General features: G+C 38.9%; 1 protein-coding gene across 1 annotated transcript in view; it reads left to right on the top strand.

Moving 5' to 3' along the window:
• The window catches only part of SIM1 (SIM bHLH transcription factor 1), a 65,890-nt gene extending 53,537 nt beyond the window's left edge, over nucleotides 1-12,353 (top strand). The window contains exons 11-12 of the mRNA XM_081141245.1: nucleotides 6,625-7,024; nucleotides 9,331-12,353. Of these exons, the coding sequence (XP_080997371.1) occupies nucleotides 6,625-7,024; nucleotides 9,331-10,061 (1,131 nt within the window). The 3' untranslated portion in view covers nucleotides 10,062-12,353. The remainder of the gene's footprint in view (nucleotides 1-6,624; nucleotides 7,025-9,330) is intronic.
• Nucleotides 12,354-16,185: the final 3,832 nt, after the last annotated feature.

Genomic DNA, 16,185 nt, shown 5'->3' with positions numbered 1-16,185 from the left:
AATACTTGAATGTGTATTTCTTGGTCTGATTCTAATTCCTTAGCTGTGGGACACTGCAGGTTTTGTGAGGTGTTGCAAGCACAGAATGTGCATGAGTTTGCACCCGCCAGCGATCTGTGGGAGGACTGCTTCCCGTTCTCTGCCAAACAATGTGTTGTCAAGCTTTTGAATTTTTGCTTATCTGATCATTGAGAAGTGGTTCTCAGTGTTGTTTTAATTTGTATTTATCTTATTAAAAAGTTAAATATCTTTTCATATGTTTAAGGGCTATTTTAGTATTTTTCGTGAATAGTCAGTTTGTCTTTTGACCATTTTTTATTGTGCTTTCTTTGGTTATTTTTTAGGTTTTGAATTGAGAATTGAATTTATTTTTATTCTTTCTTTTTTATTGATTTAGGTGTGTAAGCTGTGTATCCCATAAATCCACATATGTAGTATTTTTATTAACTTTTCCCCAGAAATTCTTTAGTTTATGTTTGTATTTGCCTATTTTCCCCAAAGTTATTTAACAGCCCTTCCCAGTTGGAAGGGCTTTTAAAATTTTAATTTTTTATTCATTGTGATCAAAGAGTGTTGTTTATAATATTTCTACTTCATGAAATGTACTGAGGTTTTCTTGGTGGCCTAATACATTTTAATCAATTTTGATGATTAGTTATGTACATTAAGAAAGATCATTCTTTACTATCAGTGTGTAAAGTTTGATATATAGCCATAGCATTTAACTGATTGGTTTTGTCTTTTACATCTTCTATAGTTTTTCTTTTCATTATTATTTTTGTCTACTTGTCATATACTGAGAGCGGTGTCTTAGTCTCCTACTATTTGGATGTTTGTGTATTTCTCCTTGTTTCTCTCATAGTTTCTGCTTTATATAGGTGATATTGCTGTTATTTGATGAGTACACAGGAAGACAAAAAATATTTTAAGCAAGAGAGTGACACAATTAGATGAGAGTTTCAGAAAGAAACTCTCTGGGAAGCCCCACCCCAGGCCACGTTGGGATTCCTGGGGCTCATTCATATTTCCTCTGTCGGAAAGACAGGAAGTAGGGTGGTGGTCTCCAGGGGGTGGAGAGTTATGGGAGTTATTATTGAATGGATAAAGTTTCCACTTTTCAAGATAAAGAGTTCTGGAGATGGATGGTGGTAATAGTTGCACAGAAATGTGAATGTACTTACTGCCACTGAATTGTACACTTTAAAATGGGTAAGTCTGAAAGTTTTATGTTATATATATATTACCACAATTAACAATAATTTTTAGAAGAAAGGGAACAAACAGAGCCAGGGAGTGGGAAACAATGCTGCTATAGATGCTCACGTATAGGTTTTTGTATGAATATAATTTTCACTTATCTGGAAAAGATATCCAGGATTGCATATGGTAGTTGCACATTTAGTTTTTTTAGAAACTGCCGAACTGGTTTCTAGAGAAGCTGTGTCATTTTACATTCCCACCAGCAATGTGAGCATTTGCTGTTGTCACTATTTTTTATTTTAGCCAGCCTAATAGGTATGCATTTATATTTCATTGTGGCTTTAATTTGCATCTGCCTAATTGCCAATGATGTTGACCATTTTTTCATGTGATTCTTTGTCATGTATATCTATTTGGTGAAATGTCTCTTCATGTGTTTTGCTCATTTTGGGGTTTTTTATTATTGAGTTTTGGGAGTTCTTTATAGATTCTAAATACCAGTCCTTTGTTTGATATGTGGTTTGCAGAGCAAACGTTTCTAATTTTGATCAAGTTTAATTTATCAGTTTTCTTTTATGTATTGTGTTTTTGGTATCAAGTCTAAGAACTCTTTATCTAGCCCCAGAGCTTGAAGATTTCCTTTGACATTGTTTTTCTAAAAGCTTTATACTTTTACCTTTTACATTTAATTTGTTATGTAAGATATGAGACTTAGGTTGAGGTTCATTTTATTTTTGCCTATGGGTGTCTGGTTATCTCAGCATCATTCATTAAGTCTATTTTCCTTTATTGAATTGCTTTTGCACCTGTGTCCAAAATCAGTTGGGCATATTTGTGTGGGTCTATTTCTGGGTTCTCTATTTTGTTCTATTGATCTGTGCATCTATTTCTCTACTAATCCACACAGTTATGATTACTGTAGCCATATGGTAAGTCTTGAAGTTGGGTGGACAGATTCTCCCACTTTATTATCCTTTTTCAAGTTGTTTTAACAATTCCAGTTCCTTTGCTTTCTATATAAATGTTATACATACATTGAAAACTTTCTATCTTCTTTTAACTACTTTCTCTGACGCTTTTATTTTCTCTATCCAATATTTGTTTCCTTACATGTTTTCTAGCCTTTCTTTGATATCTCTTTTAAATTTCTCTTTTAAAATTTTCATTTAAAATCTATTCTCTTTTTCACAATTTGTAATTTAAATGAAGATTTATTCAATTTCTTTGACTTTGGTCGGTTTTTATTGCATTTTTTTCCTATCTTGTGGTTGTTGTTGGGTATTTTTTTCTTTGTCAGTTTCTTAGTTTTAAATTTCTGATTCCAGGTGTTATGCACCCCTGTGTGCATATCGTGTGTGTGTCTCCAGATGCTTGTTAAGGGTACTTACCACGATTTGGAGTGTTTGTTGTCTTATACGTTTCTTTTGTTTCATGGTTGGTTACTTGATGAGAATTTTTAACCAGCTGGGATATTTATATTTTCATGGTTTTTTTCCTATAGGAGTTTTATAGGGAGTTTAATTTTTCCCCCCTGTTCCTTGGCATTTCATGGGCTGGGTTGCTATTTCAAGAGCCCTTTTCCCTGTCGGTTATGTGAAATACAGTTTGTAAATGGGTGACGATGGTGGTAGAGAGGGGACGGAGGAGAGAGGGTTTGCCTGCCTTGTTTTTCTTTCCTGTTTCCTGTATCTTTAATTCCGCCTCTTCCTTCTTTCCTTTCATTGCTGTCTGTGAGGGACATGATCCATTCTCAGCGTAACTTTCTTCTCTTATGGAAATGACACTTGTCTCAAATTGACGCTTTGGATTTTGCTTGATTTTGAGTCCCTTTACAGTGGCCAATTCTGTGGGTCACCGTGTGCTCGTGTTTTGGCACTTACTTGTGATGATTTTGTACATTTTGCCAAAGTCCTAAACTTTACCCCCCACTCCTCCTTTTTCTCTTTCATGGAGTCTCTTAAACCTCCCCTTCTCCTCTCTGCACCCACAGGCTCATAGCAGCTGCTGTTGAGCTTTTAAAAAAACTTATAAATAACTTGAAGTTTGAAGTTCGGCATATTTTCTGCCTCCTAGTAATGGCGATAGCATGGGTCATGTGTGATTTAATTTGTGCTCCTTGATGACCTATAGGTTCTGGGGGAAGGATGTATAGAGAGATATAGATTCAGATGGCTGCCATTATTCTTCATACTCAGAAGCCTCTAAAATGTATTAATTTATTCACCAAAAGGCACCATGTAATCCCTCTAAAACTTGTGCTATAATGGGATACTTGGGGGGGGGGAATCAACATTATAGTAAAATTATGTAACTTTCTTCTTATAACCATGACAATAAGAATTCATGGACATGGATTGTAGTTCTAAGTAATTTATCTTCTTTAAATAAGTGAAATCTAGGGATAGGCACAGGAATCATATGTTTCAACACTAGAAAGGAAGATACCAAATACTGATGGTATCATACAGGATTTTAGAGCTGAGAGAAAAGCTAGAGAAAGTCTAACCTAACCAATATGTCATCCTACAGACGAGACTAAGAAAGAAAGTAATTTGGCCAAGGTCACCCTGAGAGCAACAAGCAGGGACTGACCTGGAACCAAGCTCTCTTGGCTTCCTGTCCCTACTGCCTCTTCCATTAAATGGCCCCTTTTCTGGATCAGCCTTTGATAGGTTAAGTATCATCATGACTCTTTTCCTCTTGGGACAAAAGAAATTAAACCACAAGCCAAGAAGGCACATGCAGTTAGCAGCAAAAGCAGGCGTGGGGAAGACCGGGCGCCTTGCTAAGCAGCGTTCGTTGGCTGTGCTGCACAGGCATGTGTTGGCTGGCGGCCACCTTCCCTCTCTGCTCTCTTTCCGCAGATACTTAATGAACACCTGAAAGGGTTCACATCAAATTACGGGGTTGTACTGCTCTCAACAGAGTTCACTTCTAGTGCGGTTCCTTTCAAAGGGATGAATGTGGCACAGAGTTTTCAAAGTGCGCACAGGTGCAAGTTTACAGGGCTTGAAAAACAAAGGTTTACAGCTAGGCTTTTCCTCTGGGCCTCTAAAGCAATGCGAGGTCTTGGTCTAACTCAGTCACCCAATTTCTGCCTGTTTGAAGGGCAGTGTACACGCTGTTGTAGTTTCCTGACTATTGACAAGAGGCTTATCCCTCAACTTCTTCTTCGGGTGCTCTTGAAGTGTGTACCTCGTGCATGTCACGGTTACCTTGTGTTGAATTTTCTCTGTGAGCCAAGGACAGAATGTTCTCCTCTGCAGCGCCAATAGCACTTTCCCATATACACTCAGGGGAAGCTTTTCCCCTCTCAATAGGGCTCAAAAGTCTTGACTGGAGTACCTCAGAAATAGGCCTGGTTTGTACTTTTATCAAAACAAGCAGAGTCTGGGCAATTTCTAGCTTGGAATAGCATGATGACCTAAAATTTTCCTAGGCAAGCACATGGGTGGCGCTACCAAAGGGCAAATGCATAGCACTCTGATCCTCACCCAATAAGGAGAGGGGTGCCAACACTCACTTGGTGAAAGTGAAGGTGGCATCTTGTGAAAAGAGAGGCTGGTGTTCATGAGGAGAAAAGGCTGAGGCCACGTGGAGGTCTGATGTAGGAAAATAGAGCTCAGGATGTCTTGATATGCCCAACTCATAGTCCTGCAGGGAAAAAAGTTGGATTTACTATTATTTTTGTATTGATGAAATGTGCTGATAATCCTTACGTACATTTGGAAAATAATTAAAGTAATAATTAGAAATGGTAATGGGAAAATCTTGAACCTGGAACTTACCCAGAACTCTGTCCTGAATGTGCTGTATTTATTAGCATATGGGGTTTCCCTAGAGGAACTTTGGTAGCTCATTGCTCTGGCTCCAAGAGCCCCTAGGTGAGCTGCCTGTTTGCACTAAGTGGGGAAGTCAGGATTCTTCCTTCTGCTCAGGGTGGGCCTGGGTGAAGGAAAGAGTTACCTTGTTGTGTGAAGTTCTCACCATCGGTAAAATTTGCCCAACTAGCACATGACAAGTCAAGAACAGTGGAGCCTAGGAATTTATTCCCCCCCACCCCCACCCCACCACAGACATCCATTCCTCCTTTTTTCTAGGCTAAGAATGAAAGTGTAAAATGGACTTATATTTTGGTTCCTGAGAGTATAAAGCCACTTCACTGGAAACCTCTCTAACAATTGATCCATTTTCCTCTCCCCTCTTCCTTAATAGTGTTTTCTCGCAAGTGTAAAATCATGGTTTGGAGTGCAGGCTTTGAGGCCAGATAAACTGTGGCTGTGCCATCTTATTAAAGCTCTTAGTGATGCAGTTTCCTCATCTATAAAATGGAGGTGTACTAATGTCCAGGTGTGATGAAGATTTAATGATATAGTATATACACAATGATTAGCACATTGACAGGCACATAGTAAGTTCTCAATAAATGACAGTTATTATTATCATAGCAGGAAATCTCTGTATAGTACCTAGACTTGTGTTTGGCATCAGGGAACTGAAACCAGGTAGAAATTATATTGCTAATTTTAATGGCTCACGAGGACCTTCAAGCCCAGCATATCTCCTAGGGAGGTCTGCTGAGCCTTTTAAGTTTCTTTCAACACTGGACCAAATACTCTGGCAACAAGTGAGCAGCATGATTCCAACAAGGCGCAGCATGGCCTGCAGCTGTGTTTCCCTGATGATCCTACAAGTATTTGAAGTTTACTTTGAAAGCAAGAAACACACCCCAGTGAATAGGGCCAGCTTATATGGGCAAGACTTTTTAAAAGTTATGTTGCAGTTGAATTAGGTAAGCATTTATTAACTATCCTCCATGTAGCCAGCACAGCCCTCAGAGAGTTAACAGTCCCATGTGAAGAGTTAGGGTGCAGCACATAGATACCTTCTTTAATCCTTATTGTTGTTTTGGTTTTTAATTCAGAAAAAAAAAATGTGAAAAGCAAATAGAAATAAAATATGAAGCTTTCTTGGACTCTCCCTTTGGCGATACCATTTGGGTATTAATGGAGAATTTGGGTTTGAATCTTGGCTCTGCCACTTGCTAACCCTGTGGCCTTGGGCAAATCATTTTCCCTTTTTGGGCCTTAGCTTCCCTATCCATACAATGGGTTACTAATATTTCAATTAAAGGGTTAATATAACGACTAGACGTGTGTGTGTGGGGGGGGCAATTCACACTAAGCACTTTCAAGGATGCCTGGCATTTAGTTCCACCCATGTTTGTTGTTATTACTTTAATCTCCTTTCGGCAGCCAAAAGGATTTTGTTTTGCTCGACTGCTTGCTGATTGCAAGTCAGGGGTGCCCAGCTGGTGCGAGAGTGTCTTATTCTGGTGCCCTAAGCCCAGTGTGTCCTTAGGGGTGCTTGCAGAATAAAAAGGCTATTTTTTTAAATGTACGTTTTCCACCCTCTCGGTTTCAGTATTCGGGATTTCACACGGAAAGATCAGAATCCGATCACGACAGCCAGTGGGGGGGCAGCCCCCTGACGGACGCGGCCTCCCCGCAGCTCCTGGACGCCGCCGACAGGCCGGGCGGCCCGCTCGACGGCTCCTGCGCCTACCGCGCGCTGTCGGAGCGCGGCGCGCTCTGCTACGGGCTCGCGCTCGAGCCGGCGCGGCGGCCGGAGGAGCGGCACCTCCACGGCCAGGCCTGCGAGGGCGGCCGCTGCGAGGCGGGCAGGTACTTCCTGGGCGCGCCGCAGGCCGCGAGGGAGCCCTGGTGGGGCGCCCGCGCCGCGCTGCCGCTGACCAAGGCCTCCCCGGAGAGCCGCGAGGCCTACGAGAGCGGCATGCCGCACATCGCCGTGCACCGGATCCACGGTAAGGGCGGCCCCGCGCCGCTGCGCGCCCGGCGGGTGGGCTGGTCCTGCGCGGAGGCGCAGGGGCTGACCAGGGGCTGACCAGGGGCGCGCGGGGACGCGCAGGAGCTGACCCGGGGCGCGCGGGGACACGCAGGGCTGACCAGGGGCTGACCAGGGGCCCACCAGGGGCCCGCGGGGACGCGCAGGAGCTGACCCGGGGCGCGCGGGGACACGCAGGGCTGACCAGGGGCCCGCGGGGACGCGCAGGAGCTGACCCGGGGCGCGCGGGGACACGCAGGGCTGACCAGGGGCTGACCAGGGGCCCACCAGGGGCCCGCGGGGACGCGCAGGGCTGACCAGGGGCTTCTCCTTGGAACTGACCGAACGGAAACTCACGCCAAGGGGATTCAAAAACCAGGTCCACTCTCTTACAGAGTATTTTATTTTGCTAATGGTTGGCCAAATATATTTATTTGGGGCAGGAGAGTAGAAATGATTCCCATTTTAAACATCAAAAATGTAAGGAAATTAAGTTAAAGCGAATTGTTGAGTAAGCCTATTGAGTTTGTAGTACGTACGTATGTAAATTTTTGTGAATTATTTTCTTCTGTATTGTCCTGCTTCAAATGTGGGTGTAAGTGCTTTTGGGCTCCTCTAGCTGATTCTCACTTAGGGTACTTACTGTTGGCATGTGTGTGTGTGTGTGTGGGGGGGCAGTCTTTGTTTTATGGCCCATGACTCACATCACCGGGAGTTTAACCTCTCTGGCCCTCTGGGCATCAGATGCCAGTGACTGCCACCTTCTCTTCTCATTCTGACAACCCACAGTGTCCCCTGTGAGTAAAGGATATGTAGAACTCTGGAGATTTTTCACCTTGAGTTTATTACCTGGCTTTACGAACACACAGAAATGGCCAATGCAGTGAAAGCCTTTAGTGCTACTAATACTTTTCTTTGTTCATTTGAAAGTAAACTGGTCGAGGAGCCCATTCTGTCCATTTCAAACTTGGGTCCTGGCAGGTCTTTGAAACCCTCCTTCTTTTATTAAAAGTCAGTGACATTAAGATTGATCCAACGGCCCTGATATTACTCTTCTTGCTGTGTCTTTAGGGTGAGAAATGTGCTAGACAGTGTTTACTCACCCATAACGTCTTCTGTCAGATACCATCCAGGCCCTGACCTCCTTCTATGGTTTTAATTTTTCTATTTTTGCTTTTTATTTGTCTGCTTTTACTTTGAATTTCTCTAGTTTGGTAGACTGGCAATGGAAACCCAGGGCAAAGGGCAATCGCTTGCCAGAGAGTGGAGTGAAGGGACAATCCTAGCTTAACCTACATGACCTGGAAGAAAATATTAGAAATAAAATAAGAGAAGGGAAAAGGAAAGCAATGAATAGTGAGATCCAGGGCTTCCCTGCAGCATTAAGCAGCTTACAACTTAACTTTCCCTTACAACTTTCACCTGTTCCTCTTCTCTCTTTTCATACTGACTTCAGACTGCTTTGAGAATTATTTAATTCACACAGTATATTTTGGATGCCCGATTCCTGTATATTAGATCTTTCTCCTTGGTTCAGAATGAGTTGTTATTAACATTTTAAATTTTATTTATTCTTCACCTTATATCAGAAACAACCTAAGATATGAGTTACTATATGATTATTTGTAAAACTGAGATTTATACTACTAGATTTGAGAAGACTATATTTTTGATTGGGACAAGATATGTACATATCCATGTACACATCTACACATATATGAATGTGTATATATTCTTAACCTTCAAATAGTTTTAAAATTACATTAGAGCTTTATTGTAACTCTACATAAGGCACATTTAGCAATACTAACATTTTAGGTGATTTATTTGGAATTGAGAAAATAGCCCAGCCTATATCTTTGTCTTTCTCAAACCCAATTGAAAGCATTTTCTAAGCATTAATTTAACATGACACTTTTCCAGAAAATAACATAAACCAAATGTTATGCATTTTTCTTTTATTATTTACAGTCAGACAGGTCAAATGATGTGCATATATGAAGTAGAAACACACTTCACCATTTTGCTAATTGCCATTCACAACCTACGAACAAAGTTTGCCTTCCAAAAAACTTGTTATAAACTTCATCTGCATTTAAAAGCCACAGAATCATGAATTCCAGTCCAATACTTTGATGGTCTGTCTGTCCTGTGAACCTGTCTGTTTCAAATATTGGTGCATATGTTAAAAAGGAAAGAGATAAGGTTTCTTTTAAAAAGAAATACACTTAAATTTTGGGGGGTGAAATTCGAGACCGCTTACCTTTCGCTTTTTCTTATTTCTAGGGCGAGGTCATTGGGATGAAGACAGTGTGGTCAGCTCTCCAGACCCTGGGTCTGCCAGCGAATCAGGTGACCGATATCGCACTGAGCAATATCAAAGTAGCCCACATGAACCTAGCAAAATTGAAACTCTGATAAGAGCTACCCAGCAAATGATTAAAGAAGAAGAGAACAGATTGCAGCTAAGGAAAGCTCCCCCAGACCAACTGGCTTCCATTAATGGAGCTGGGAAAAAACACTCCCTCTGCTTTGCAAACTACCAACAGCCCCCACCGACAGGCGAAGTCTGCCATAGCTCCACTCTTGCCAACACTTCACCATGTGACCACATCCAACAGAGGGAGGGAAAGATGCTGAGCCCCCACGAAAATGACTATGACAACAGTCCCACTGCACTGTCTCGGATAAGTAGTCCCAGTTCGGATCGCATTTCAAAATCCGGTTTGATCCTTACTAAAGACTATCTCCATTCGGATATGTCTCCTCATCAGACAGCAGGAGACCATCCTGCCATCTCTCCAAACTGCTTTGGCTCTCACCGGCAGTATTTTGATAAGCATGCTTACACATTAACTGGATATGCCTTGGAGCACTTATATGACAGTGAAACCATTAGAAACTATTCCTTGGGCTGTAATGGCTCACACTTTGATGTAACCTCCCATCTAAGGATGCAGCCAGACCCAGCACAAGGACACAAGGGAACATCTGTTATAATAACCAATGGAAGCTGATGATTTTCTAAAATATTTTGTTCTTTAAGGATCTCTGAAACATATTTATAGTTTAATGCCCCATGACCAGCATTTACTATGCTACAGATTGTTAGAGAGGATAATTTAAGTTACTGGGTATTTGACATGTGTTCCTTTGAAATCAAAGAAAACGGCGCTAGCATTCAAGATTATGCACAGATAATGGAGCTAAAGTGAATACACAAATTTCCCCTCTAATTATATGGGAACAGAATCGATAAATTTTGAATTGAAAAATGAAAAATGCTTGTGTAGATTAAGTGAGGATGTATACACAGGAAAGGACTGATGGATGACAACATTGTGCTGGGAAAATCCAGTGACCCTCATAGACAGAGCACTATCTACAAACTGCAGTGTACAATTACGTGCAGAAATATAGACTATGTACCATAAATATACCCCGAATGGGGAACTTTCCTTAGCCTTAGGACATTAAGATTATTAAAGAAATTTTTGTTCTCAAGCTAACTAAGAAAGAGATATATCTTGTAATGTTTTCTTCTTTGTGCTTCTACCCAGCCAGCTCATTTGGTTCAGGTATAAATTAGGGAAATGGTTATGGATATGGTATTAGAATGAGTTTTCACCTGGTACCCATTATAAGCAATCAGGAAGTGGTGATTTTTCACCTTGCTTTTGAGTTAGACAAGGAACAGGATCACATTGACATATCAGTAAGGGTTTCTCTAAATGAAAGTACTGAGACGTTGGGACACACATCAAAAACCTGGAGTGCCCGATTGGAAATAGTTAGTGAAGCTAGAAAGGCCAGAGGCAGAGAGAAATGAAATAATATCTCAAAATGAACAGTTTAAGGTTCAGAATATGTAATTAACATACTTGGGGCTCATAAAACTACCCCCCAAAAAATGCAAACCAATTCACCAAGAAAAAAAGGCTAATAAGTGCAAAAACGAAGGAAAACCAGTGAAGTGCTACATGGTAGCAGTTAAGTGTTTGACAACATTTCAAAGCACAGATGTGTAAATGTGACAACACATGGAAAGCCTCAGGGGAGAGGGAGGCTAAGATAAAAGTTTAGGCTGATAACAAGGGATTAAAGAGGTGAGAGTAGTACTTAGACTGATGGAACAGACCAAGCATTCATTTTCCTTGTTTGTATACAACAAAAACAAAGAACTTGGTCTTAAGTGTAACTGTAGAAAGACCAGCAGACTAGATGCCAAGATCTCTGGGTTCTGGTCCTGACCCTGCCTATCAGTTTTTTGGGGAACATAGATGTATCACTCAGCACACCAGGGCCCCAGTTTCTTCATCTTAGGGCAATTCTAACGTCCCACAGGTCGGGGGTTCAGTGGTGCAGAAGCACAGAACTTGTTGATCAGTTAACTCTCGGCTGTTAGTTGTTAGACTGATCGTTCTGGCCTTGCTGTTCTCATAGAGAGCTCTAGATGCTTTGTAACTTAAGCAGGTGCGTGGGTTATCGTAGGCGTGTATAGTTACAACTTTCTAGGTCGGCCACCGTGTAGATGGTGGAAACTGATGAGGGAGAAGGAAAATCAGTGAGATTTACTTGACGCACTGTTCTCTAATAATCAAAGCAAAGTGACATAAGTGACTAAAGAAGTTTCATAGCTAATATTTTCTAGGAGCCCCATGCCTGCGACTCTTGCCATATTCAGAGGGAATGTATTGGAAAAAGTTGACTTATAATTTTGAAGACACCGTGACATTGAACACTCAGGGATTAGTACTATATTTTCATCATATAACACAGTTATCTGGCAATCCGTAGGTAGGTGACAATCTAAATGATGATAATCTGAGAGGTGAATAACTGGGTTGTTTGTACAAGAGAAAAGTGGCTACATAAAATTAAATAAATATGTCTTGGGTATGAGAGAACAGCATCGTGCTGTGAATGGAAAAAGTGCAAGTAGATGAGAAAGTTAGTGGTTATATATACTTTCAAAAAAGCTCAAACAAGAAAACTAAATTTTGAATTAAACAAGCAAAACTACTCAAATTTTGAGAAAAACATTTATGAGAAGTCCCTGGAATACTTAAAATGAACTTTTGATCATTTTGCAACATGAAGTAAGGTTTTAGGAATGCTAAAGGTTCTGCAGAATTCTGTAGATGGATGAATGGTTCCAGGACACAAATATCTGAAGGATATGATGTGTTTTGGAAAGGGAGTCTATACAGATGGGTTTTACTGATGGATATACATTCTACTAAAAAGGTCAGAGACAGATGCTACAAAGGAAATAGAATCTTAAGAATCAAGGAAAATGAACTGATAGGAAAGAAAAGACTAAAGAAATTTCAGTGGAATATTTATATGGAAGACAGTTAATCGAGGAAAGAAATTACAAACTCTACAAATAGGGGTAATCATAAGGAATAATGCTCTTTAAAATGGTATGACCAATATTTTTAAGCAAGGATAGAATGAACTAAATTACATCTTTATTAAAATTTTTGATAGATTGAGCCAGTTTTAAATACAAACCATTTATTTACTTTATATGTCAATAATTTTATAGTAGCATATTTATTACATTAAATATAATGCCATACAGGCCTACAGTATTATATAGCTTACATTTTTTGCAATATGACATGATTATTACAGAATGACCCAAGATAAGTTGAGATAGTTTATGGCAAGGTAACTTTTTAATATACTATACACATAGACATGCTAAAATATATTTATAATCTACATTATTCTGTTCTGTGCAGGAACATGTTGTCTCATAATGAAGATGTCATCTGTGTCTTTTTAAAATATGGAATGTAAAATATGTATGTTCCCAATAACTTACTCAGTTAACATTAAACTGGCTTTAGTTTTAATCCTTGATTTCCATAACTTTGTTAAATGGAACCTGAGAATCATGGTACTTGATTAAAATAGAGAGAGAAGCATGAATTTTTATATCACCTTGAGGGTTCATAGACATGGGCTCTATCCAATTACTGTTACAATATGTAGCAAGCAATTCACTAGATGAAACAAAGCTCATGCTTTCTAGTGTTAGTAAGAATATCTTTATTGCCCATTTAAAAATGAGTATGGTCCCCTGTCTTTCTTTGGATAATTATACTAAAACTATTATTGAGAATATACAAATTTGACATTAATTTTGGATGCATAATGTTATTGTCACAGTCACTATAGGTCAGACATGTGGTGTGCTTCAGCTTCGTCTTTTGACATACTATGTTGAATATAACGGACCAGCTTTTCTAAACTGTAATTGCCTGATATGGGATAATATGACATAGTACTGATGTGACATTCAAAATGAGACAGGATGCAATAAATGGTTTCCCTTCAGTAAACCCACTTATTCTTTCCTGATGTTACTTTATGGGATTAGACTATTTCCATTGGGTAGTATTCTTAATTTTCTCTCAACCCTGCTGCCACATGATGCCTCTGGGCAGAGAATCCACTTTAAATAAGCTTTAATAGGATCTTCTGGAAAAGGGTGATATGCTCTATTTTCTTTTTCTTTTTCTAATGGGGGATGAAGATTGATTCACAAAAAGATCATTTAGAAGATATGCATAGATATTTTAAAATTATTTAAAAAGGCTTTTCTCCCCCAAGACCTAGACCAACTAAGTTTGATAGAGGACACTAAAGAGGCATTCTGAATACAGGTATGATACGTTATCTCTCTCTCTCTCTCTCAAGACATTACTAAGGTGTTTGTTGAAATTCTATTGATACTAGTAGAATTTGGAAGGGAGATCATGCTCATATTTGGAAAACTGAGGATTTGGCCATTTTGGGGTCACTTACCTGGCCCAGGGGATAGCTTACACTTTAATATACTCTCTCATTTATTTAAAGAGTTTGAATGCCCAGATCTGACTCTCTAGTTCACTCAAATGACAGGACATAGACATGCATTCTATTTTCTAAATGATTTAATAAAGCAAGTAAATCCTATGGTTCTCTAAGTGAGTCAACTTTCATGTATATGTCTGTTTTTTCAAATAGGAATTTGACTGTAAGACGGCAAGATCTATTGGTTTGTGTTACTGGCAAATGCATTGTGGGTAAAACATTCATTATCATTCTAAAGTTTAAATGAATGACAGAACAGCTATGAACATATGGAAAAGATATCTTATATAGAAAATGTTCTTGGGGGAAATTTCCGTGTGGTGCTCATTTCTTGTGCACAAGAATTGTACGGGTAGATTGTGCTCATATCCAAACAGGGGTTTGTTCAGAGTTCCTTCTCTAAGATTGTATGCAGAAAGGCTGGATGTGTGCTTACATATTTACATATATGTACACACACATGCAATTGTAAAGCAAGAAACAATTCTGTGCTCCTTAAAAACTGATGGTTCACATACAAAATCCTAATTATTAATTTTAAACCAAATATTTATAGTTTTAATTATTGTAATTTTGCTGCATGGGGCTTTGCTTTCATAAACCTATAGAGTGGAAAATTTGTCCTAATTTGCTGATCTGGAACACATTTAATCACAATTGAATTTATACCCAACAACCCTGGCGTGTTTACATTTCAAAAGAAATGAAATGGCGTGAGAAGTTTTTAGAAGTACTGTAATTTTTCCCCATTGTTTTGTTTTTCTTTTTTCCAAAGGGGACATATTTCAAAAAAATGAAACTTATGAGTAGGCACTTCAAAAAAGATAAAATATTTTATGTTTGTTTTTTGACTGACATGCTATAAAAAGGATTATATTTGTGAAAGAAGATACTGATTGCCAATATTTCAAATACCATCTTGCGATGTAAAGTTTTTAGTGGCATCGTAGTATAAATCTGTAATTTGAACTTTTACTTTGGAATGTAAAGTAGAAAATATTAGCTATGTCAATGATATCTTGCAAAGTGCTCCCATTTATAATTATTTATATTGTAAATAGCTTTCTGAAGTAAATTCGAAGTTAACATGTGCATAAAATGTATTTATTATGTGACGAATTTTTTGGTTTTAAATATAGTTACCAATATGCAGCTTGAGTCTGAATTATTCATTGAGAGAAATCCTTGAGGACAAAATGAATGGTCAACCAGCAGGTTAGCACTGTAAGGAAAGAAGGACTGTTCTAGCTCCAGGTCATGTTGGAATGGTTAATACACACACACACACACACACACACACACACTCACTCACTTTAAGAGACCTAGCAATAGAAGGTTACATATACATATGTCCAGTAACAATTAAGTGATGCGTCTAATTTTATTTGACACTGGAGATTGTTTTCTCAATTTTTCATTAGAACATTTTAAGCAGCATTTCTTTGGTCTCCACTTTTCTAAAATAAGGCAAGAAATTTGAAAGTACAGATTAAATTTTTAATGCCCAAAGGAAACGAAAACCTATAAAATTGAGGTTATTTAGTTTGCTGTCATTCAGAAACAAATGAAAAACACATCTTGAATAATTTTTATTTTGGAACTCAAAGTATTTTTTACATTTAAAATGAGGAATTAAGGCCAAACAAAAATAGGTTGCCAGATGGTTTCCTCTTAAGCATTTTCATAGCACCCAACCTTTTTTTCTCCAGACATTTCTGATTTACCTTGATGTATTCCAGAAATTGTCCATTTAGCCAATCCAACCAACATGACATATTTTTAATTCAACAGAAATATTTTTGTATTTCATAAAGTTTTTTTACAAAGCTTCATAAAATATTGTCGTTAATACAGCATATATCAGATTTTTTCCAACATGATGCTTTTATTTCCAAAAATATAGAATTTTCACCTACTTTATACTCTAAAATAACTGTACTTCCAGTTTAATCCACAATATTTATGGACTACCTATTACATGCCCCAAATGGGATAGATACCGAGAATCTTTCTCATTGTAGAATGTGATCAGAAAGCACATACAGAGGGTCTTTGATTTTCTTCATGCTCTTTGAAAGTGTAGTCTTTACATAATCATAAGTATGACAAGTATTTATTGAGTCATAATGTGCCAGGCACTGAACCAAGCTCAGATTATCACTGAAACCTGAGCAGAGACCATCACAGAGGGACATACAAATATGCTCCATTTCAGTAATGCAGAAGTGAGACTTAGAGTGGTTAAGGGACTTAGTGGCACAGCTAGTAAGTGGT

Source organism: Miniopterus schreibersii (genome assembly GCF_964146895.1).
Source record: "Miniopterus schreibersii genome assembly, chromosome: 6".
Taxonomy (NCBI): domain Eukaryota; kingdom Metazoa; phylum Chordata; class Mammalia; order Chiroptera; family Miniopteridae; genus Miniopterus; species Miniopterus schreibersii.
This window is presented reverse-complemented; position numbering and strand designations above follow the sequence as displayed.